Here is a 25,255-nt window from a genome sequence, read left to right as displayed (position 1 = left end):
GAAAAGTCCCCATCTTATCCTGCAGCGCCACCACGCGACTGCAGATTCTCAGGTTTTAAACAGTCAAGTAAGTGTGAGACAAATTATTAATTTATCTTCTGTATTGATTAATTTAAATTACACTTTCTCCTATATTCTTATTTTCTGAGTTGCATTCTTTGTGATGTGCGATGCTATTACTATTCAGTCTTTAACAGAATAAACCACAATCTGTTAAGAGCTGGGTGAATACAAAAATCGTATGTAAGATATAGCCCCCAATTCAAGTAAGTTATGATCTCTCTTTGAAGACAATATATAAAATAACTACAAATAGTTAAGTGAATTCATGTAATTGATTTTGTAAGCAGAATGTTCCCAGGAAAATTGGAAAGGAAAGGGGAACCAGAGGCTTTAGTCTTCTTTAGCTATCAGCAAAGTCTCTTAGAAAAGACAATAAGATCATGCATTTGTAACTGAACCTGATATATGCAAATAGTTGCTTTGGGGAGGCTGGGCATTTCAGGTTCGGTAAATGGTACTATTTACTTAGGGATACTCTGTAGGAGACTTACCTGTCAGCAGTAGAAAGTAAATGCTCAACAGTAGTTAATAAAGTAAGATACGTCGAGTTTCTGACATTAAAAATTTGAACAAACTAGATCCAGGTTTAGTTGTGGAAAATAAACCTATTTTGTAGACCCAGACCTTCCAAAGGCATAATTATAAATATTTTACTCATCCATTCATTACTTTGTCGAGCAAATATTTATTGAGCATATAACTTGTGCTAGGAATAGTAGTGAGTATTAGCGATACAGTGGTAAGCAGACAGACATAGTTCCTGTCCTGAAAGATGGAGGCAGAAAAGTGATTACACATTTAAAAATAGAACATAATGAATACCATGATAGCAAAAGTTCATATGCTATTGCTAACAACATAGATAAGGGTCATCTGACCAGAATTTGGAAATACAGGAAACACTTTCCTGGAACAAAAATTGGGGGTTAAGTAAAATTTCCAGACAATTTCAAAAAACACTTGTACAAATCTGAGATGACAGAACTGTTTTGGAATAACTAAAATAGGATCAATATGGCTGAGCCATAGATCAAGAGGAAAGAAATGAGAACTGAGACTGGAGAGATAAGCAAATATTTTGTAAGCCCTTGCCAAGGCATTTGGACTCTACATCAGTGGAAATGCAATGTTTTAAAGGCTTTTAAATATAAAAGGAGATGATATTAACCTCAACTAGAAATGCAATAATAAGATTGTATTAAAAAGATGACAAGGGACGCCTGGATGGCTCAGTCGGTTAAGCATCCAACTTGGGCTCAGGTAATGATCCCATGGTTCCGGAGTTTGAGCCCAGTGCAGAGCCTGCTTCGGATCTTCTGTCTCCCTCTCTGCCCCCTCCCTCTCTCAAAAATAAGCATTTTAAAAAATGATAACTTTACAGGATGTGTGACAGATTTAAACATGGAGGAGGTCTGATAAGAAAAAGTGAAGTAAATGTACCTTTTTTCAGGTTTAGGGAATGGAGTGAATGTTGGTGCTATTAACTGACAGAAAAAAACAGGAAGAGGAGAAGAAAGGAACAGGTATAGAGTTGGAGGTAATGTTTAGGTTTGAGGAAGGAAAAATTTTAATTTAAAACATGCTGAGTTTGAATTATCCATAGAGCATCCCATATAAATAGTTCTATAAATGATCTTACATTATATAAATAAAGTTGAGAAGAGACGTTTGAGGGGCAGAAGCTAATTTGGGGTTTATTGGTATAAATAGTGATTGCAGCCCTTAAAGAATGTAAGCTGTACATTAGGAGTGTGCTTGATTTTGTGATTTCAGAGATGATGTAGCTCTGAGAGACTACCATCTCCAGAAAGTGACCATGATCTTAGGTGACTAAGACTAGACTAGAAGTGAATGTCACCAGAAAGGAAGAAGGCTAGAAGAGAGGTCAGACTCCTGGACTTGAAATTGTGGCAAGGAATGGACAGAGGAAAACTGTAAGAAGTTATATTTGAGAAATCAAATGTCTTTACGCCACCTCTCTCCTATGATCTTGTTTAATTTTTTAGTTTATTTATTTTGAGAGAGAGAGAGAGTTCAAGCAGGAGAGGGGCAGAGAAAGAGTTAGAGATAGAATCCCAGGCAGGCTCCAGGACAGTGTGCGGAGTCCAGAGTCTAACTAGGGGCTTGAGGGTGGGTCTTGAATCCACAAGCCAGGATATCATGACCTGACCTGAAATCAGTAGTCCCTTGGCCAACCGACTGAGCCACCCAGGTGCCCCCCCCATCTTGTTTAATTTAAACCCAAACTGATCTCTCTCATTTGATTCTCTCATTTGATGACTCTTATGTGCAAAGACGTTAAGGCAGGAAGATTTGCTAATCTCTTTCAGCATATTGAAGATATCTTACTTTAAGTTTTCAGTGCCACAGTTTAGAGATTGTCAACATGGAACATAGCTGTCTGTCTAACTGTCATGTATTTAAAGATTACATGTCTTTTCCCTATGCGTTTTCATTTTTATATATTTTTTTAATTTATGCAATCTCTCTATTATATATATATATATATATATATATATATATATATATATATATATATATATATATATAAATTTTTTACGTGGGCTCCACACCCAATTTGGGGCTTGAATTCACAACCCTAAGATTAAGAGTCATGTGCTCCACCAATGAACCAGCCAGACATCCCTACAATATTTTTCAAATATTGCTTCTGATCCTATCTTAAACCTTTTTAGTTTGTCCTATGTTTCTAACCATATCCTCCATATTTTTCATCTTCTGAACTCTCTGAGCTATATGCTAGATAAATTATATTCTGACCTATCTTTCACTTCTCAAATTATTCATCTGGTAATATCTACTTTCCTAATAAACCTTTTATTCAGTTTTGATTGAATTTAAATTTTGGTTATATATTTCAGATCTAGGATTTCTATTTGGTTCTTTAATAATCTGTCACATTTCTTATTCCCTATACATCTTCAAGTATAACCTTTAAGTGTTCAGTATATTATCAGATTATGTCTGCTAATCAAAATGTTTGAGGTATACTTCTGTTTTTTTTCTGCTGGCTCTCACTCATGGTGTCATGTTTCCTTGTGTATGCAGTTATCTTTGTTCAAGTTAAGAATGGAAAACTTATGTATATGAATGTTTTTAGCCTTAGGATGAGCTTTCTTACATAGAAGGTCTGCTTTTGGTTCCATCAGGATCTGGAAGCACTACTTGTCAACAACCACTAACAAGTTCAGAGCTGAATTTCCACACAAGGACTTGCCCATTTCCAGTTTACTTTCATCTCAAAGGTATATCTCTTAGGGATCCATTTTTATTAATGCAGAGCTCTTCTATAAACTTCTCACTTTGTTATGCTTTGATTTCCTCCCTTATTATATAAACCATCAAAATAGGGGTTCACACTTTCCAGGATTCTATAGATTCCAGGGAAAAGGTAGTTTTTAGGTTCATTTATCTCCTTGGATTACCCTTAGACATTAATTGTGACCTGATAATATATTAGTGTCTTATTAGCTAATTTTTTTCAGTGGAAGCATTGGTCTACATAATCTATACCATCCTTATGAAAAATAAGTCTCAAGGATATTATTATGTCTCAAAGTTACAACTCTTAGCTTCCTAGAGTATGGGCAATTGACCTCAGGAAGATAAATAATATGCATTTTTTACCAACTTCAACTAATCAATACTAAATCAACTCTATAATGCTGCAGTCAATTAAAACAATCTCTTGGAAGACACAATCTCTGTCATTGACATTGGTATATCTCCCACTTCTGTGTCCCTTATTCTGCTTTAAACACATCTTCTTTCCTGCATTTCTTATTTCTCTCCCTCCAATATGCTTATTTATATATTTATAAATATATAAGAAATTATGTATTACATAGATACGTATGGCACTGTGCCATAAATTTCAGTATCTTTCTTCCTTTCAAAATATCTTGGGGGGGGTGCCTCGGTGGCTCAGTCAGTTAAGCGTCTGACTCTTGATTTTGGCACAGGTCATGATCTCATGGTTCATGAGATAAGCCCCATGTCAAGGCCTGCATTGGCAACTCAGAACCTGCTTGGGATTCTCTCTCTGCCCCTCCCTGACTCATGCTGCCTCTGTTTCTCTCAAAATAAATAAATAAAAATAAACTTTAAAGTATTTGGGATTTAGGGGTGCCTGGGTGGCTCATTCGGTTAAGCGTCCAACTTTAGCTCAGGTCATGATCTCGCAGTTCGTGGGTTCGAGCCCTGCATCAGGCTCTGTGCTGACAACTCAGAGCCTGGAAGCCTGTTTCAGATTCTGTGTTTCCCTCTCTCTCTGCCCCTCTCCCACTCACGCTCTGTCTCTCTCTCTCTCAAAAATAAAATAAACACTAAAAAAAACTAATAAAATAAAAAATAAAATATCCTTCAGAAACCTTTTCCACATTTAATTTATCAGTTGTTTCACTGATGGATATGTAGGATTGACTCCTATTCTTGGGATTGATTCCCAAGATGAACATTCTTATATATATCATTTGTGAAGCCGTGAAAGAAATTTTCTGGCTTATACCTCTTAAACTTACAACATTGTGTGTCAACTATACTTCAATGAAAAATGAAAGAATTTTCTGTCTTATTTACCCGAAGTAGAATTCCTGAATCAGAGGGTATATTCATTCTAAATTTCATTAAGTCCTATGAAAATCTCTCAAAGTGGGCTGTACATGTGATTTCCTGTTGTTCCACTTGATATTATGCAAATTTCTCATTTTTACGCATGCAATGGGTGTAAACTAGTGTCTTATTGTAGTATGTTTTTTCACCAACTAATGAGGTCAAGCATCATTTCAAGTTCTTTTCAGACTTAGGTTTCCCTTTTTAAAATTTCTTTTCCCTTTATCCTTTAAAAAATCTTATTGTCTCTCGACTTTTTGATTTTTGCTTATCTGCAACAATTATTTGAATAATCTGAATATTAATCCTTCTCAGGTAAACTGCTGCAAGTAGCTTCTACCTGTCTTTTATCTAGCCTATGCTGTCCTTTAGTTCTGAGATAGAAATATTTGTCAACTTTCATCTTTATTTTGTACTTTTAAAGCCTTGTTTAAGAAATTCAAACTAATAGTATGGTCATAAATATATTTTTACCTAGATTTATTACATTTTCTCAATTAAAATACTTTAAATTCACCTCTTAGATCCATATAAAGTTTATTCTTACATGGCATGAGATCAGGATTTTCTTTATATAGTGACCCAATTTTCCCAATAGCATTTTCTAAGTAATATGACTTGCTCCTACCTCCTAGTGATTTTAACACCTCCCCTATTACAACCAAGTTCTCTTAATCAAACTCAACATGGCCAAAAATAAATAATCCAGTTAAGAATTAGCAGAAGACATGAATAGGCATTTCTCCAAATAAGACATACAAATAGCTAAGACACATGAAAAGATGGTCAACATGACTCATCATCAGGGAAATACAAGCCAAAACTGCAATGAGATACTACCTCCCATCTGTCAGAATGGCTAAAATTAACAACTCAGGAAACAATAGAAGTTGGCAAGGATGGAGAGAAAAGGGAACCCTCTTATAATGTTGGTGGGAACATGACCTGGTACAGCTACTCTAGAAAATAGTGTGAGGGTTCCTCCGAAAATTAAAGATAGAACTACCCTATAACTCAGAAATTGCACTGCTAGGTATTTATCCAAAGGATACAAAACTACTGATCCAAAGGAGCACATATACCCCAATGTTTATAGCAGCACTATGAACAATAGCCAAATTATGGAAAGAGCCCAAATGTCCATTGACTTATGAATGGATAAAGAAGATGTGCAATATTACACAACTATCAAAAGAATAAAATCTTGCCATTTGCAAAGATGTGGATGGAGCTAGAGTGTATTATGCTAAGCAAAGTAAGTCAGTCACAGAAAGACAAATACTATGATTTCACTCACATGTGGAATTTAAGAAACAAAAACTGATGAACATAGGGGAAGGGAAGGAAAAATAAAATAAGATAAAAACAGAGAGGGAGGCAAACCATAAAAGACTCTTAAATATAGAGAACAAACTGACGAAGGTTGCTGGAGGGGAGGTGGGTGAGGATAAGGGCTAAATGGGCAATGGGCATTAAGGAGGCCACTTGTTGGGATGAGTATTGGGTAACAACATGTAAGTGATGAATCACTAAATTCTACTCCTGAAACCAATACTACAGTATATGTTAACTAACCTGAATTTAAATAAAAAATCTTGGAATTAAAAAAAAGAGACCAAGTTCTCATATAAAAGGATCTGACCCTGGATTCTATTCTCTTCTACTCTATCTGGTAGTCTACAAATTTGTTCCCACATTATTCAAATAGGTTATTCTGTTCTTATCTATTCTTTTTTTTTAATTTTTTTTTTATTAACGTTTTTTATTTATTTTTGAGACAGAGAGAGACAGAGCATGAACAGGGGAGGGGCAGAGAGAGAGGGAGACACAGAATCGGAAGCAGGCTCCAGGCTCTGAGCCATCAGCCCAGAGCCCGACACGGGGCTTGAACTCACGGACCGTGAGATCATGACCTGAGCTGAAGTTGGACGCTTAACCGACTGAGCCACCCAGGCGCCCCTGTTCTTATCTATTCTTATTAGTGTGTAAGAAGCATAAGATTTACTTCTTATGAGTCTGAGGGATTAAGAGGGCCCAAACATTGTTTTTCAAGATTTTACTGTTTAAATATCTATTTATATGAAATTCTCACAACTAGTAAATACCTATTGCAACACAAAATAAGTAAAAATTCAATGAAGGAAAGAAAAAATTCCTAAGGAAATTGGTATTTGTTTCACCCATTTCACAATGTCAAATTCCATTTTATTAGACCATTTAGTCTATAATATCTAATTTTAAGAGAGAAACTACAAAAATGTAAGCTACACTAGCTCTATATCCACATTGCATTATAGCTATGAAAATCTCTACCTATAATCTTCCATTAAACTGACTATATTAGAGACATAATCTGTAATACCATGAGATATCTATAAACCATAAATACAGACACATTCCTTCTTTGTGGATATCTGAGAGAGACCACAAAGTATTAAAGATTTTTTATATTTACTCTTACAAATCAATAGAAAAGCGAACCTCATTCATTTAACAGTTTGAATTTTCATTTCAATTTCTTAAGAAGTTTCTATCTGTACTCTTCTGAAGGAGAGTTATTATCATACCCAGGATGATACCATGACCTACATTCTAGTTAAATCATAAACTATAAAAAATAAATTTAAACTAGCAAACATGGTATTTAAGAAAACAAAACAGTGACATCAAGGCCCACAGCATTATAAGGCTCCTTCCCCACAACAGCTTAACAAGAACAACAAAGGAAACTTACTTAAGAAATCAATAATTTTCAATGTGGTCACTTTTATTTTGTCATAAAGTGAATTCTTGAAAAACACTAAAAAAGCAAGCAAATAAGGTATCCTAGGTACTGAATATGGAGGAGTATCATTTTTTAAACTTTATGATGAAACTCTGCAAAGTGAATAGTGCAATAAAATCCAATATTCCTCCACCCAGATCCAACAGCACTTTTTATTTTTTCTTTATGATTTAATGTAATGTCTAGTAGTCAATCACATATATAGGGGCATTCACTCTTAATACATCAGTTTGTACCTCCAAATAATTAGTAACATTATCTTGCAAAATAACACCATTACCAAAACAAAAAATTCTAATAACTCTGTTAATATAACATTTATGACCAAATAAGTGTAAAAAAACAGAAAACACAGATTATATTTCCATTTCATTATGACCACTAATAAAGATTTTCAAAGCAACTATAAGGAGAGCGCAAGAAGTGATAGTGCATGCAACTATAATACAGCCTAATATTCATTATAGACTGGCAAAAAGTATCCACAGATTGTCAAGAATAACAAAAGATTCAAAGTTTAAAGTAATTTTATTGAATGTTGAATCCAAAGCTATTCCTAAAGTTCTCATTTCCCCCTATATTCCTGCCAGTGTCAGGGACTGGAAGGCTGGGGATAATTGGCTTCAGAAATTTAAACTCATTGGTCCCCGAGTCTCCCGTCAGACACACCTCATACTGGTAGCTCTGCGACAAGGTACCCGTGCCGCTGACGTCCACCAGGTGGCCCGGAAAGTGGCCCTCGGGCCCCGAGCAGCGACCCGCAGACGCCGCCCGGCTCCGCCTGCACAGCCGCACCGCCACGAACACCAGCACCGAGAACAGGAAGAGCGACGACACGGACGCCAAGGCCACGACCAAGTAGACGGTGAGCGGGTCTGCCCGCGCCTCGGCCGCCGCCACCTCCGGGAGCGGCAGGTAGGGCTGCGAGAAGCCGTCCACCAGCAGCACGTGCAGCGTGACGCTGGCCGAGCGCGGCGGCTCGCCATTGTCCTTGACCAGCACCACCAGCCTGTGCTTGACGGCGTCGCGCTCGCTCAGCAGCCGGGCCGTGCGCACCTCGCCGTTGTGCGCCCACACGCCGAACAGCCCGGGCTCCGTGGCCTTGAGCAGCTGGTACGACAGCCAGGCGTTCTGGCCCGAGTCGCCGTCCACCGCCACCACCTTGGTCACCAGGTAGCCCGCCTCGGCCGCCCTGGGCACCAGCTCGGTGCAGGGCGCAGAGCCGTTCTGCGGCGGGTACAGCACGAAGGGCGCGTTGTCGTTGTCGTCCAGCACCAGCACGCGCACCCGCGCCTGGCTGCTGAGCGCGGGCGAGCCGCGGTCGGCCGCGCGCACGCCGAACTCGAACGCCTGCAGCGCCTCGTAATCCAGGGACCTGAGCGCGAACAGCTGCCCGTTGTCCGCGTTGATGGACACCAGGGAGGCCAGGGGCAGCTGCGGGTCCGCGGGCGGCAGCAGCGAGTAGGTGACCTGGGCGTTGGCGCCCGAGTCCCTGTCCGTGGCGCTCACGCTGCCGATGTGCAGGGCGGGGCTGTTGTTCTCGCGGACGCGCAGGGTGTAGGTGGTTTGGCTGAAGGCGGGGGCGTTGTCGTTGACGTCGGAGACCGTCACGGTTATGTTGTGCTGCGTTTTCAGCCTGGGGGTCCCCAAGTCGGTGACGGTGATGGTGATGTTGTACTCAGATCTTGTCTCTCTGTCCAGTGCTTTTTCCGAAACTAGAGTGAAAAAGTTCTTGAAGGTTGGTTTCAGAAAAAAAGGCAGCTCGTCTTGAATAGAGCAAACCATCCTTCCATTATCCCCAGCGTCTTGGTCTCGGACGCTGAAAAGAGCAACCAGAGTCTCTGAGGCGTTCTCTGGAATTGTCTTTGTAAATGATGAAATGGTCACTTCTGGTGGATTATCATTTATATCTACTACTTTAACCAGAAGACTGCATTCTTCTGAAAGACCCCCACCATCTGTTGCCTGAATATTTATAGTGTAGAACTGTATTACTTCAAAATCCAGGCATGATCTCAAATGAACCTCCCCAGATATTGGATTAATTTCAAATGTTTTACGAATATCTTCTGATGCATGCAAAAATGTGTATGATATTTTCCCATAATTTCCTGAATCCATATCCTTAGCAGAAATGGTGATAATCCAGGAGCCAGCAGGTGTGTCCTCCAGGACATGTACTTCATAGAGCCTCTGAGCAAACTCAGGGGCATTGTCATTGATGTCCAAGACCTTGATGAGAACCAAAGTTGTTCCAGTCCTGGGTGGAGATCCACCATCCAGTGCTATGAGTGTTAATGTGAGCTCAGGCTCCTCCTCATGATCTAATGCTCTGTCCAGGACCAGTTCTGGGTATATCTTTCCATCACCACTGTCTCGAATTTTAATGTAGAAATGAGAATTAGGGCTAAGTGTGTAGTTTTGGAGACTGTTGGTTCCTACATCCAAATCTTGGGCACTCTCCATTAGGAATGTGGTTCCACTGCTGGTACTTTCTGATATTTTAAGAAGTATTTCCTTGTCCAGAAACATAGGGGAGTGATCATTTATGTCTTTGACATGCAGCTCACCCCGAAAAAACTCTAAAGGATTTTCCAATACCATCTGAAAATGTAGCACACACGGCTCGGTGAAGCCACAGAGCTCTTCTCGGTCCAGTTTCTCATTTAGGAGCAAATCCCCCGTCAATAAATCAAGTTGTAAGTGCTTTTCATTATCATCAGACACTACCCGGGCATCGCGTGAGGACAGCTCCTCCACCCCAAGCCCTAGATCCCTTGCAAGATTTGCCACAAAAGAACCAACTTCTGTTTCCTCTGCCACTGAATATCGCACCGATTCAGGACCCGCCTGAGATAATCCCAGCAAAACAAAGAGAATCAGGACTTGCCTTTTCTGCAGAGCGAGCACCCCTTTGATCTCCATGGCTCCTTCCAGCAACCTCTTTTGTAGAAAAATTTAAGTTCAGCCCTAATTTTGGAAGCTGAAGCTGAATTTTAAAAAATAAGACCCCCCCCCCCCGGAGAGTATATAATCCTCCAGCAGCTTTAGTAGATGAAGCTCCTTTACTCCCTCTCTTCTCAGTGGCTTGGATGTTCTCTGTTCCCTGAATAATGGAGCCCACAGTGTAGTCCATGCACTGATTTCATCTTATCCTACAGCGCCACCATGTGTTTCCATGAATTTTTTTAAAAAATTTTGTTTTCTTTGAACAAATAATTCATGAATACCTCTGGAGTATTTTAAAGCAAATCCCAGACATCATATATCTTTACCTCTAAATACTTCAAGTGTCTCTAATAGATAAAGGCTTTAAAATATAAATACAATACCACTATTAAAACCAGCAAATTTAGCAATAATTCCTTGATATACTTTATACTCAGTCTGTGTTTGGTATTCCTCATTTTTCTCCAAAATGTTTTTTACTGTTGGTTTGTTTGAATCACGATCCAAACAAAGTCTATACAGGGCATTTAATTAGTGCTGTTTTGAATGCTGACAAGAAGACTCTATTAAAATGTCTTGAACTGAAGGGAGGTTGGGAAGAAAGATGTCCTGAATTGAAGAAATAATATTTTATTTAGGCCATTTCTTGAGAATTTCAAATATATTATCTCCTTTGCTCTTGTAAATACGTTTGAATTCAGTTAACTATAGTTAGTAATGTCATTAACTTTTTCTCATATATTTTAAAAATATACATGTGGGGGCACCTGGGCCCACACAGTTAAGCCTCCAGCTCTTGATTTCAGCTCAGGTGATGATCTCACAGTTCGCAGGATCCAGCCCCCACATCGGGCTCTGCACTGACAGTGTAGAGCCTTCTTAGGATTCTTCCTCTCCCTCTCTCTCTGCCCCTCCCCTGCCTGTGCTCTGTTTCTCTTTCTCAAAATAAATAAATAAACATTTTTAAAAATTTAATTTACATGTAAGAATGTGGCATAAATAAAATAGATTTAGTCCTTGTCTTTATGGAGTTCACTGGCTGAAAATTTGGCAGACACATTATTAAAATATTTCACAATGTATTCATAGGTAAAGAGTAATACAGAAATACCTAGAAGGGCCATCTTGTACCTAGGAGGCAGCATAGCATATGAACATGGATTCTGGAACCAAAATATTTACATTTGAATCCTACTTCTACCATTCAATATCTTCAGTCTTAGACAAGTAATGTACCTCTGTTTCCTTACCTATAAAATAGGGGTGATAGTGGTATTTACCTCCTAGGATTATTATAGTAGGAATCAAATGAATTAATATTTACAAAATTGCTAGTAAGTGCTAGTTAAGTACCTACTAAAAAATAAAATCTAGCCCAAATTTTTGAACATCAGTGAAAGCTTTCCTAAGGTAGTAAACTATAAGTTGTGATCTGAAGGAGCTAGCCAGGAGAAGGAGTGTTTCCGGCAGACCTTTTGAAGAACAGAAAGAAGTTAAATATGCCTTGAACTTTAAACCATAGAAGGAGATAATTTAAAAATGAGACTGGGGGGAGCACTGGGTGTTGTATGTAAGCGATGAATCATGGGAATCTACCCCCCAACCCCCGCAAACCAAGAGCACACTGTATATACACTGTTTGTTAGCCAACTTGATAATAAATTATATTTAAAATATAAAGGAAACTGATACTAAATGTTTTTGTTCCCCCAAATTCACATGTTTAAACCTAATCCCCAGTATGATGTTATTTGGAGAGGTAAGGCCATTGGGAGGTGATTTGGTCATTAGGTTGGAGCTCTCATGAGTGGGATTAGTGACCGTATAAAAGAGATCCTAGAGAGCTCCCTTGTGAAGACACAGCAAGAAGAGAACCACTAGGAAGTGGACTCACCAGACAGAATCTGCTTACACCCTGACCTTGGACTTCCCAGCATCCATAACTGTGAGAAATAAATGTTTGTTGTTTAAAAAAAAAGGGAGACTGGCAGGGGTGGGGGGAGTGGGGTGAGGACACAAGTTATTATATAGGATATAGCATGAATTTAAAATTTTATCCTATGGAAAATTATAACACAATGTAGAGTTTTAAACATTTGATTAACATGATTGCATCTGCATTTTTGAAAAATCATTTTGAAGGAAGTATAGAGAATCAATTTCAGGAGGAATGACTGGAATCAGAGACACCAGTTAGGAGATGGTGGCAGCCTGTTTAAGAGTAATGCTGGTGTGGATGGAGAGAAGAAGGATGCTTAGAAAGATACTTAGGATCTGGTCACTGATAGGTTGCATGTGGAGAAAAAAAAGGAAAGAATCAAGGATGATTAACACACTTCGGGACTTGGCAACTGGATGGTTAGTTGTGTCATTCCCTAAGACAGAGAACACTGAAGAACAAAAAAGACTGAAGTGGAAAAAGCTGAAGTCAATTTTGTACGTGCTGATACTAACATGAATGCCTTGGAAGATATGTGTAAGTGTTCGCACATGCATGTCCCTATGTGGAGCTGTATGTAATTATATATAGAATATAAACTGGGGTAGATATGGACTTTGGGTTTCACCAGCATGTATATGGTGATTGAAACCATGAGAATTCTAAGATAATCAAGCAAAAGTATGTCAGGTAACAACAGAAGAGGCAAAAGTCTGAAAAATACACCTTCATTAGAAGAGAGAGGAAATAAAGTATCTTTTAAAAGACAAAGACAGCTCAGAGTCGAGAATCATGAAACCAAAAGCAAATAGTATTTCAAGGATATGAGGAAGATCAATGGTAGCAAATGCTTCAGTAAACTCAAGAAAAATGAATGTTGAAATGATTCCTTGTATTAAGAAGATGGTCATTGTGGAGGATTCTAATAGATGTCTGCCAAAACCTGTTCCCTTTATAGAACAGGGAACCTGTTCCCTGTACCCAGGCACATTGGCTATTCATAGTTGCCAGTCCCAGTCTCCCTTGTAGTTAGGCATGGCCAATTGAATTAAGTTCTCACTAACATTGTGAATAGAATTTTTGTTTGCCACTCCTAGGTCTAGAATAGAAGACATCTAGATGTGTTTCCTCCCTCCCAGCCAGCTAGAACCTAGATGTGGCAGTGACTCAGCTACAGTCATGCAGATTATGACATTGCAGTAGGAAAGGTAGGAGCAATTACTTGGAACAAAGGACTGTAATGAGCAAAGCTGCCTCGTATACCTAGTCATTTACACTTGAACTGTTTTAAGGATATACACACTTTTACAAGCCACTATGTAATTGTACTGCTTTGTTCAGCAATATAACCTTATCTAACTTGTACAGAAATCTTCAACCACTTTTACAGTAGCTGTTTAGAATGGTCACAATGAAAATCAGATTGCACTTGGTTGAAAAGAGAGAAGGATAAGGAAGTAAAGATGACAATCCTTTCAAATTTAGCTCCAAAGAAAAAAATTGATAGTCTCTGGAGGAGTCTTGAGACTCAGTAGGGTTTTTTTTAAACCTAGGGAAATTTGAACTTATTTAAAATGCTGATTTGTAGTATTCAATAGAGAGGGAGAAAAGAGAAGACTTAATCAAAGTGAAGCCCCTAGAAGGTGGTTAAAGATAGGATCCAGAAAACAAATGAAGGGATTGGACTTGGGTAGAAGGTCATTATAAGTACCGATGCTATCCAGTGTGTAGGTTTGGGGCCAGAAATTTAAGAGAATTCCTATCTGATAGATTCTATTTTCTTGGTAAGGTATTAAGCAAGTTATCTGCTGAAAGGGGTGGGTAAGTAAGTAGTAGAGTGAGAAATTTAAAGTAAGATAACTAGGTTTGAAGTAGTTGTTATGAAGAATAGAAGAGAAAACTGATTAGGAAAATATAAAATGATTTCTTGGTCTTGAAAGCCCAATTAAGTAGATGTGATAAAATTAGTGTGATAGTAGTGATAATTCTCTAACTTTCCACTTAGAGAGTGCAGCATCCCTGACATGACAGAAGAGGAAGGAGACAATTATATTCATCTGGAGTGGATTTTCATCAGGTGATTTTTGTGAAGGAAAATTGAACAAGGGAATAGAGAATATGGGCATGAGGATGATTAGAAGTGGTAGACCAGGGAATCAGCTGAACAGGAGAGAAATTAGAACATGAAGGGAGTTAATATATAGTAAAAGCATCGTGGAATAAAGATTCTAATAAGGTAAAGACAAGATGTGACAGGAATAGCAGAATGAGAGGGTTAAAGACATAGTGGATTATATTCTCAGAGAGATATCTGAAATTTTTATTTCATATAAAGAACCAAGTTGGGGTGGTAGAAAAGTACAGCACATGGCCAGGGCATAAGGATTGAGCCAGAGGAGAGGTGAATATCTAGGGATTGAAAAGCCATGTTGTTAGATTAACCAGTGGACCTGGGAGTGGTAGCAGGACTTGAAGTAGAAAGGAGATGAGCAGAACAAAGTGTTTGTAAGCTAAAATGTCTTTATGTCCTTTCTCATAGTGAATTCCAACGTAAATTTTTACTTGATTTTTATTGGTAACGATTTTCAGGGAAATCATCTCTGGGAGGCTGGGCCATCTCTCACATCTCCATTTTGTAAGTGACCTTTTCCCCAGTGGACAATGTATAGTCCTTTGATATAAAATTGGCTGATCCAGTTTGAATTCTATGCATTGGCTTAAATTTAACTATAAATGAGTTATTTGATGCATAAGAACAAAATTTGTTTTTAGTTATACCTTTGAAGAGAATTGGTTGGTTGCTTTTATCTGGGCATCTGAGCTCCTGAAGGCCTGGCCACTCTCCATTAGAGTCAGGAAACACATAGTTCTTTTTATAAATACACAAGTCCCAAGTCCTCCTGTTCAGATTTCTGGAAAAACTTGAAGCAAGAAAACCTAGTCTTTTTTTCTGCTCTTGCAACACATTAGATTTTCTGCCTGAGCTATTTGAAATTTTTTAATATACATTTATTTTTGAGAGAAAGAATGAGACAGAGCATGAGCAGAGGAGGGGCAGAGAGAGGAGACAAAGAATCTGAAGCAGGCTCCAGGCTCTGAACAAGCATTCCGCACAGAGTCTGATGTGGGGCTCAAACCCATGAACTGTGAGATCATGACCTGAGCCTAAGTCAGACACTTAACCGACTGAGCCACCCAAGCGACCCGTGCCTGAGCTATTTGAACTGCACTTTCCCCCTCCCATATTATAGATGACAGAAGGCCCATCTAACTTGGGACACAGGCTGCTAGAACCACTCTCACCACTGCTATTAATAGCATTATTGACATATCACTTACATACCAGAGAGTTTTCCCATTTAAAGTGTACAGTGCAATGATTTTTAGTATATTTCCAGAGTTGTGCAATTATCACCACAGTCTAATCTCAGAACACCATGCCCTAAAAAGAAACCTGTTACCCTTTAGCCACTCTCCATCCTATACCCTCCCTCCAGCTGTAGGCAACCACTAATCTGCTTTCTGTCCCTATAGATTTGCCTGTTCATAACATATCATACGAATGGGATCATACAATATAGGATATTTTTAAAGTTTATTTATTTATGAGAGAAGGCACAATTTGGGGAGAGGAAGAGAGAGAAGGAGAGAGAATCCCAAGCAGGTTCCATGTTGTCAGCACAGAGCCCAATGTGGGGTTCAAAAACAATGGGATCACGACTTGAGCTAAAGTCAGACACTTAACCAACTGAGCCACCCAGGTACCCCAAGAGAGGAGGTAATCTTAATACTTGACTTTGATTTATAAATTTTTTATGAATCTTTGTTCTCTATGTAAAGCAGCTTTCATTTAGGGGAGGAAAGAACTTGCTCCTAGTTCCTCTTCTAAAAATAGGAAATTAGAATTTAATTAGCCTGCAGAAGAAACTTCTGTTCCCTCCATTTGTCTTGAATTCAAAGCATTATGAATCAGTTTATGCAGTTCAGAAGAACCGGTAGTGAAATTGTAGCTTTCAGAAAGTGTGAACATTATTTTGGATATGCTGGAGCAAGAGATTCTGCTTCCCGACATTAACTAATACCTAGCCCTGCTAATTGAGAAGATAAAGTTTTTAAATTTATTAAAGAGGCAGTTTCTGGCACTGATTCTAGAGGTACTAGAGGTAACAGAACAATCATTTTCCTCACCCTCACCCATTTCATCCTTCCTGTGCCTACTCTCTCTCTCACACACTTCCTTTCCTCGATAGCCTCACTGATTTTGTTTCTCTACACTTTCCTTCCACAATGTATAGACTTTGGGCTTATTGATGAGATTCACTGGCAAACTCTTGCCCCAACAATGAAAGCTTTCTCTTCTGTAATGTAGTCACATTACTAAAGCCAAGAGTGGTTTGTTGGTGCCTGTGCTGCATTAGACAAAACTTTCTCTTACAATGTGTTCAGAAAAAAAATGTTTTGAATTAGAAACTTAAAGGATTATCGTTTGATACTTCTCAATGCTCCCCAAATACTTACATATATCTCTGAGAAAAGTGGTTTTCACAATTTGGATTACAGTCCATTATTAGTAGGGTCATGAAATCACTTTAGTGGATCATAACCATGCTTGAAAATTAATGAGAATGGAATAATATGGGCAATTTCAGACTTCATAAAACATCTAATAATTATTTACAAAACATTTCTTTCTATTATGTTTGTATATTACATAATATATACAACATAACTTTTCTGTTGGCTCTCATTTTACATTTAGAAATTAGTACCCAGGAGCACTGGCTGGCTCAGTCGGTAAAGTGTGCAACTCTTGATCTTGAGTCATGAGTTCAAGCCCCACGTTAGGTATAGAGAGGACTTAAAAATGAATTAAAAAAAAAGAAATTGGTGCCCTGTGTGTGTGTGTGTGTGTGATTCTGGGAGGATACAGAAAGCAAAAATTATAAATATTAGCATACAGTCCACTTTATGCTATACAAATAATTATTCAGATGGATTCAAGTGGATTGTATCATAGCTTTGTAATATCAACAAGAAATCTGGAAAATTATAACTTCATATTCCAAGACTCTCTGGGTAGCCACAATATTGATATGCTTTCATAATCACTCTCCAGGATGCATGAAGAAAAGATGCTAAAAATTTGGCTCTGGCCCTTTCTAACAAGGTGATTACACTTACAATACTATTAAGGACATGATTTTTCAGGTGTATTTTAAACAGCAATAAACATTTTTAAATGTTAATATAAATGCAGTGAATTTAAGGAAACAAAAATTACATTTCTGAATAGTAACCATTACTAAACCGCAAGAAAAAAATGCAAGAAAGAATGAAGAAATACTTGCACACTTGAAATACTCTGAAAATGGTCTGCTTTATTTTACCATAAGCATAATTGTGGGTGAAAGTTCAAAATTCAACTGGAGAGAGGGTCATGGACAAAAAGTGATTTGGTGTTATAACTTAAGGACGCAAACTCATTACACATTAAGACGCCTTGGATTACAAAATAAATTACCATCTCATTACAATCACAAAGATAAACATTCTCTTAAAAGTAAAAATGGGTAGAATTTGTGACAGTATAAATGTACACTGAATACAATTTAAAATACACACAAATTAGGGGAAATAGCATTGATTTGGAAGGGGCAACAAAAAAGTGTCATATATGGAATATAAAAGCTACTTATTGTCACTATATATTGAACCCAAAGCTATTGCCAAAGGTAGGATTTTCTTCCGTTTCTTTCCCAGAGCACTGGGGTGGGAGGTTCGGGATAATCGGCTTCAAGAACTTGAACTCACTAGTCCCCGAGCCTCCCCGAAGACACACCTCATATTGGTAGCTCTGCGACAGCGTCCCCGCGCCGCTGACGTCCACCAGGGGGCCCGGAAAGTGGCCCTCGGGCCCCGAGCAGCGACCCGCAGACGCCGCCCGGCTCCGCCTGCACAGCCGCACCGCCACGAACACCAGCACCGAGAACAGGAAGAGCGACGACACGGACGCCAAGGCCACGACCAAGTAGACGGTGAGCGGGTCGGCCCGCGCCTCGGCCGCCGCCACCTCCGGGAGCGGCAGGTAGGGCTGCGAGAAGCCGTCCACCAGCAGCACGTGCAGCGTGACGCTGGCCGAGCGCGGCGGCTCGCCATTGTCCTTGACCAGCACCACCAGCCTGTGCTTGACGGCGTCGCGCTCGCTCAGCAGCCGGGCCGTGCGCACCTCGCCGTTGTGCGCCCACACGCCGAACAGCCCGGGCTCCGTGGCCTTGAGCAGCTGGTACGACAGCCAGGCGTTCTGGCCCGAGTCGCCGTCCACCGCCACCACCTTGGTCACCAGGTAGCCCGCCTCGGCCGCCCTGGGCACCAGCTCGGTGCAGGGCGCAGAGCCGTTCTGCGGCGGGTACAGCACGAAGGGCGCGTTGTCGTTGTCGTCCAGCACCAGCACGCGCACCCGCGCCTGGCTGCTGAGCGCGGGCGAGCCGCGGTCGGCCGCGCGCACGCCGAACTCGAACGCCTGCAGCGCCTCGTAATCCAGGGACCTGAGCGCGAACAGCTGCCCGTTGTCCGCGTTGATGGACACCAGGGAGGCCAGGGGCAGCTGCGGGTCCGCGGGCGGCAGCAGCGAGTAGGTGACCTGGGCGTTGGCGCCCGAGTCCCTGTCCGTGGCGCTCACGCTGCCGATGTGCAGGGCGGGGCTGTTGTTCTCGCGGACGCGCAGGGTGTAGGTGGTTTGGCTGAAGGCGGGGGCGTTGTCGTTGACGTCGGAGACCGTCACGGTTATGTTGTGCTGCGTTTTCAGCCTGGGGGTCCCCAAGTCGGTGACGGTGATGGTGATGTTGTACTCGGCCTGGCTCTCTCTATCCAGCATTTTCTCCGTTTCCAAAGTGTAATAATTCTCAACTGAAGATTTTAGCATGAAAGGGAGGTCTTCTGGGATAGAACAAATCATCCTCCCATTGTCCCCAGAGTCTCTGTCTCGGATGCTAAAAACCATAACCACAGTCTCAGGCGAATTTTCTGGGATTGGACTGGTAATTGACGATATGGCTATTTCAGGAGCATTGTCATTCACATCCATCACCTGAATTCTGACTGTTGATTTTCCAAAGAGACCTCCCCCATCTGTAGCTTGAATGATTACTGAATATGATTCAATTGTTTCAAAATCCATGGATGCGGTTAAACTGACTTCTCCAGACTTTTGATTAATTTCAAATGTCTTGCGAATATCTTCTGAGGCATGGGAAAAAGAATATGATATTTCTCCATTTTTTCCCGAGTCGAAATCCCAAGCTGAGACGGTGACAATGAGTGAGCCTAATATGCTATTCTCTGGAATCTTCACCTCATAAAATGGTTGCTCAAACTCGGGGGAGTTGTCATTAATGTCCACAACCACCACCCGGACAGTTGCAGTCCCAGACCTAGGTGGAGACCCACCATCCAGAGCAGTAAGGATGAAACTGAGCTCCGACTGCTCTTCATAATCCAGTGCCTTGTCCAGAACCAACTCTGGGTATTTCCTATTGTCCGGATTGACTCGCATTTTAATGTGGAAATGAGAGTTGGGGCTTATTATGTAGTTGTTTAGAGCATTGATTCCTACATCTAAATCCTTCGCACTTTCTAGTAAGAACACAGCACCAACAGGACTATTCTCTGGGATTTCTAGGAGCATTTCTTTTTCTAAGAATATGGGAGAGTGGTCATTTATGTCCGTGACCTGGAGCTCAATGCGTAAAAACTGCAAAGGGTTTTTCATTAATACCTGGAAATGCAGCACACAAGGCTCAGTGGAGCCACAGAGTTCCTCCCGGTCTAGCGATTCGCTTAAGAGCAAATCCCCGGTGTTTTTGTCCAGCTGCAAACGGTTTTTGTTATCATTAGAGACCACCTGAGCCCCCCTTGAGAACAGCTCACCCACTTCTACTCCCAGGTCCTTTGCCAAGTTGCCTACAAAGCTCCCACTCTGCATTTCCTCTGCCACAGAAAAGCGCCCAGACTCGGAACCCGCCTGAGATATTCCTAGCAAAACAAAGAGAAGCAGGACTTGCCTTATCTGCAGAGTGTCTGCTCTTCCGTTCTCCATAGCTCCTTTCCTGAAAGCTTCCTGCAGAATCGCTTCAGCTACCCTTCGCAGTTCTGGGAAATGTGCCTCTGATAATGTCCGTCGAATCTTCGGAGGCCTAAGGATTTTAACCCCTTTGAATAGCTTGTAGTTCACCCTTTGAAGGTGTGTTCTTTTTGTCTTCCCAACGCTCTGTGCGCACTGGGTAACAGGGCCCAGAACATCATCCAATTCAGTTTCTTTTCCCCCGGCGCGATGTTATCCTGCAGCGCCACCATGCGTCTCCACAGATTTTCAGTTAGATGAAAGCTACCTAAATTCCACTAATATAAATGTCCCTTTAGAAACAAATGTTGTTTTACTCATTGTGTTTAGTGATTAAAAATATATTCTATCTTCCATAAGAATTGTTTTATACTCTTTACAGTTTCTGATGTTGTTAGTATTGTTTTAAAAACAAGATGTGATTCCTGGCCCCAGAAGTTTGTAATATTTCTGAGAAGACTGAAAACCTGAAAGAAGATTGCATCATTACTTGGCCTTCTTTCGGTTGTAATGCAAAGGGAAAGTATACATGAGTCACTTTGAGAGTCTTCTCAGAGGATATGAAATTGGATAAACTGTAAGATGGAACACAAATAGATAGTTATTATAGTACAAGAAGGCATCTCTGTAGATTTCCTTAACAGCAGTGAACTGTGAACTGGGAGAAAATGAACTAAAATATTGGGGTGGAACGCATTATGTAAAGTCATAATTTAGTTCCAGCTTCTCATAATTTACCAAAGTATTTAATAAGTACACAAACATGCTAGTTTTGTTTAAAGCAGGCTTACTCCTAAAGCCACCTTCCCTTAGGTTCACAAGATTTATTCCAGCTACAACTATGGTCACCTGCTTTCATTTTCCGCCCCACAAGAGATTCCCATTCCCAGTCATAGAGCAAAACTTAGTTTTACTCTGATTAGACTAATTAAGATCCTATACCTGCTATTGAAGCAATCATTATTTCACGAGGCAGAGAATTATAACGTGGAGATTTTAGTCTCAGAATCTGAAGACCCATCTTTGGCCTTGCTTTAACTGTCTGGGACCACCTCGGAAGCTTTGGGTAGCCTGAGTCCTAGCCAAAGTGAAAGGTTGCTACATAAGGAGGGAAATTGTTTGGAATAGATGCTATACATTCAATGATCTCAAAAATGCTCTCAAAAATGGATTAAGGAGGGATCTAAAAAATTTGCATCTAAAAATGTTAAGTTCAAATTACATTTAAAAAATGTAAGATAGATACGTTATTGAAAAATTGACCACTACAAGGGTAGAAATAGAAAAGTAGGTGGGTTGACTACTCTTAGTTATTCTCCCTCCTTTAAAAATACTCACTAGGGAGCTCCTGGGTGGCTCAGTCAGTTGAGCATCCTATTTCTGTGAGTTTGAGCCTCGAATCTCTGCTGTTGGTGCAGAGCCTGCTTCAGATCCTGTCCCCCCCCCCCGCCCTTTCCCCAATTGTACTCTCTTTCAAAAATAAACATAAAACCCATAAAATACTAACTAAAATGACAAAAAAAGAGCAAAAGTGGTATGAACACATAAAGACTAAGAATGCACAAGTGAACACCCAAAATTTTGATGACAGAAAGCCGAAAGAAGAGCAATTGAGTTAGCAGTTCTAAGAAACATGTAAAGTGCCTGCATTGGAAATGTTCATACAAAACTAGTGGGTTTGTCCTACGGTATTCCATTTATGTACAAGATTTAGAGGAACCATGTATAAGAAAGCTGAAGTCAGTTAAGAACTAAAAAGGAAAGTTGGATAGTCCAACCATTTCATCAGCCTATATAGACAGGAAAGTATCTCAGAGGCAGAGAAATTAAATGGGATGACCCCTACTTTAGGAGACCTTAGGCAAAGCTGAGTAAAAGTTGAAGCGTGAAACTAAAAATAGGGAGGTGAAGCAAAACTTTGCATCCTGAATGAAATTTCCAGATCACCCTTATCATGCAATACTCTCCAATTGTAGCACACAGGGTGTATACCTGATCTCCTCTCTAACTTTCCTTCACACAGCAGATATTGTAGAATTCTAACCTGGAGAATATTAAAAGCTTAAAGATTTACATATAATGGGGCGCCTAGCTGGCTCAGTCAGTGAAGCATACAACTCTTGGTCTCTGGGTTGTGAGTTCAAGTCCTGCATGAGATGTGGAGATTACTTAAAAATTTAAAAAATCTTATAAAAAACCATTTACACATACTAATATTCGGAAGGGTCTCCCAAAATAATAGTCTTATCCTAGCATGGTTACATTAGAGTGAAGTCCTACCATCAACAGGCCTCACGCACTCACAAAGAGCTGACAGGATGGTATCTCTTCGTCCTTCCATCCAAACTTCCTTCCTTCCTTCTTTCCTTCCTTCTTTCCTTCCTTCTTTCCTTCCTTCTTTCCTTCCTTCTTTCCTTCCTTCCTTCCTTCCTTCCTTCCTTCCTTCCTTCCTTCCTTCCTTCCTTCCTTCGTCTCTGTCTGTCTCTGTCTCTCTTTCTCTCTTTCACTGATGCTGGGATAGGCTCATTCCCACAACTCTGAGATCATGACCTAAGCCGAAATTGAGAGTCAGAGGCTAAACCATCTGAGTGACACAGGAGCCCCTCTCATCACTCTTAAATATGAGAGCATCATCCTTCTTTAAAGTTTATTTATTTATTTTGAGATAGAAAGAGCACAAATGGGGTAGCGACAAAGAGAGAGGGGAGAAAGACAATCCCAAGCAGGTTCCACACTGTCAGCACAGAGCCTGATGGGGGGCTTGAACTCATGAACCATGTGAGATCATGACCTGAGCCAAAATCAAGAAGAGTTCGATGATTAACGTACTGAGCCACTCAGGCGCCCCTGAGAATATCATTCTTAATAATGAAAAGATAGCCCAGGACCACAAGAAATTTGAAGAAATACCTATGACATGACATAGCAAGGTCAAACCACCATCTCCAAAAACAAAAACAAAAACAAGAGGAAATAGACATAATAGAGAAAACAGAAGAAAGTCTTTAAAAATGTCTAATATCCCCAGAGCAGTAAAATCTCATAAGAGCTAACACTTACTGAAAATTTGCTCTGTCATATCCATTGTTCTAAGTGACACATATGCTTTTATTCATTTAATATTAACAGTAACTTCATGAAGTATGTGTTCTTACTATAAGATTGAGAATAGATTATGGCTTCAGTCCCCCTTACTAACTATATAACCTTGGATAAGTTCTTAACTTCCCTGTAACTCACTCTCATTTTAATAATGGATGTAACGGTTTCTACTGCATAATGCATTTTGTGTATAATGTATTTTAAAAGAATAAATTAATTATAGATGAGAGAAGATAATACATTTACATATCTACAAAAGGATCCTATGCAAAACACTCAGAGAACCAAAAGAGCTATTAAAAATAGTTAGCCAAAAAGAAAAACTTAAATATAAAGGTTGGATTATAAAATAAATTGTCCAAAAAAGTAGAGCAACAGACAGAGAAAATAAGGAAAATATTTAGTGTCTTAGAGTATCAATCTAGAAGATCCAATATTTAACTAATGAAATTCTGGATAAAGTGAGAATGTAGAAAATTCAAGGGAGAACTTATTATCAAAAGCATAACAAGAAAATTTCTCAGAACTGGAAGTGAGAGTTTAAATGTTAATAGAGTACACCCCTGTGACCAAATAGATAAATAAGTGATAATAGAGTATTTTCAGAATATGAAGAAAAAGTTTCCAATTCTTCCAGAATGAAAAATTAGGGGTGACATTAAAAGAGATCAGAATTAGAAGGCACTCAGTATTCTGAACAGGAACTCTAATTGCAATCAGTAAAAAGAACACTGCTTTCAAAATGTGAGGGAAAATTATTTTCAACTTAGAATTTTACACCCGAAGTATCACTCAAAAGAAAAACAAGAGTGCTTTACTAAGCAAATTTTCAAAAACTTTCACCTCCTCTGAATCATTTTTATGAAACTAGTGAGAGATGTGTGTTAGTTAAGTAAGGAATACGCTAATAAAAAAGAATATATTGGATCTTGTAAAAGGGGACCAACACAAGAAAGTAATAAAGGAAAAAGTTCTAGGGTGACAGCCATTAGAACAACCAATGTTGGAAAAAATTAACAAAACTAAAAGGCAACCTAAGTGATGGGAGAAGATATTTGCAAATGACATATCTGATAAAGGGTTAGTATCCAAAATATATAAAGAACTTATACAACTCAACCCCCCCAAAAAAAACAGTTTAAAAAGGGGCAGAAGACTGAATAGACATTTTTCCAAAGAAGACATTCAGATGGACAACAAACACCTGAAAAGCTCACCATCATTCATCATTGGGGAAACATAAATCAAAACTACTGTGAATTATCACCTCATACCAGTCAGAATGGCTAAAATTAACAAGACAAACAACAGGTGTTGGTGAAGACACAGGGAAAAGAGAACCATCTTGCACTGTTGGTGGTAATGTACACTGGTGCAGACACTCTAGAAACAGTGTGGAAGTTTCTAAAAAAGTTAAAAATAGAACCACCTTATGATCCAGCAATTGCACTACTGGGTATTTATCCAATGAATACACAAATACTAATTTGAAGGGATACATGCACTCTCATATTTATGGCAGTATTATCAACAATAGCTAAATTATGGAAAGAGCCCAAGTGTCCACTGACTGATGAATGGATAAAGTAAGATGTATGTGTGTATGTATATATGGAACGGAATATTACTCAGCCATAAAAAGAGTGGAATCTTGTCACTTGCAACC

General features: G+C 39.6%; 2 protein-coding genes across 2 annotated transcripts; both read right to left on the bottom strand.

Annotated features, from left to right (window-relative positions):
* Positions 1-7,526: 7,526 nt before the first annotated feature.
* Positions 7,527-10,736, bottom strand: LOC102957756 (protocadherin beta-14). Its single transcript, XM_042985560.1, has one exon. It carries the CDS (start codon positions 10,403-10,405, stop codon positions 8,009-8,011), a length of 2,397 nt encoding a protein of 798 aa, XP_042841494.1. The 5' UTR covers positions 10,406-10,736; the 3' UTR covers positions 7,527-8,008.
* Positions 10,737-17,726: 6,990 nt separating this feature from the next.
* Positions 17,727-21,263, bottom strand: LOC102957462 (protocadherin beta-11-like). The gene has a single exon (XM_042985565.1). The coding sequence runs from the start codon at positions 20,461-20,463 to the stop codon at positions 18,070-18,072; it is 2,394 nt and encodes a 797-aa protein (XP_042841499.1). The 5' UTR covers positions 20,464-21,263; the 3' UTR covers positions 17,727-18,069.
* Between the last annotated feature and the right edge of the window lie 3,992 nt (positions 21,264-25,255).

Source organism: Panthera tigris, chromosome A1 (assembly GCF_018350195.1).
Source record: "Panthera tigris isolate Pti1 chromosome A1, P.tigris_Pti1_mat1.1, whole genome shotgun sequence".
Lineage (NCBI taxonomy): Eukaryota > Metazoa > Chordata > Mammalia > Carnivora > Felidae > Panthera > Panthera tigris.
The sequence above is the reverse complement of the archived record's forward strand: the minus strand, read 5'-3'. Positions and strand labels throughout refer to the sequence as shown.

What these genes read in the sequence shown, in the direction of transcription:
- LOC102957462 (XM_042985565.1), bottom strand. Translation starts at nt 20,463, where the DNA reads ATGGAGAACGGAAGAGCAGACACTCTGCAGATAAGGCAAGTCCTGCTT.
- LOC102957756 (XM_042985560.1), bottom strand. Translation starts at nt 10,405, where the DNA reads ATGGAGATCAAAGGGGTGCTCGCTCTGCAGAAAAGGCAAGTCCTGATT.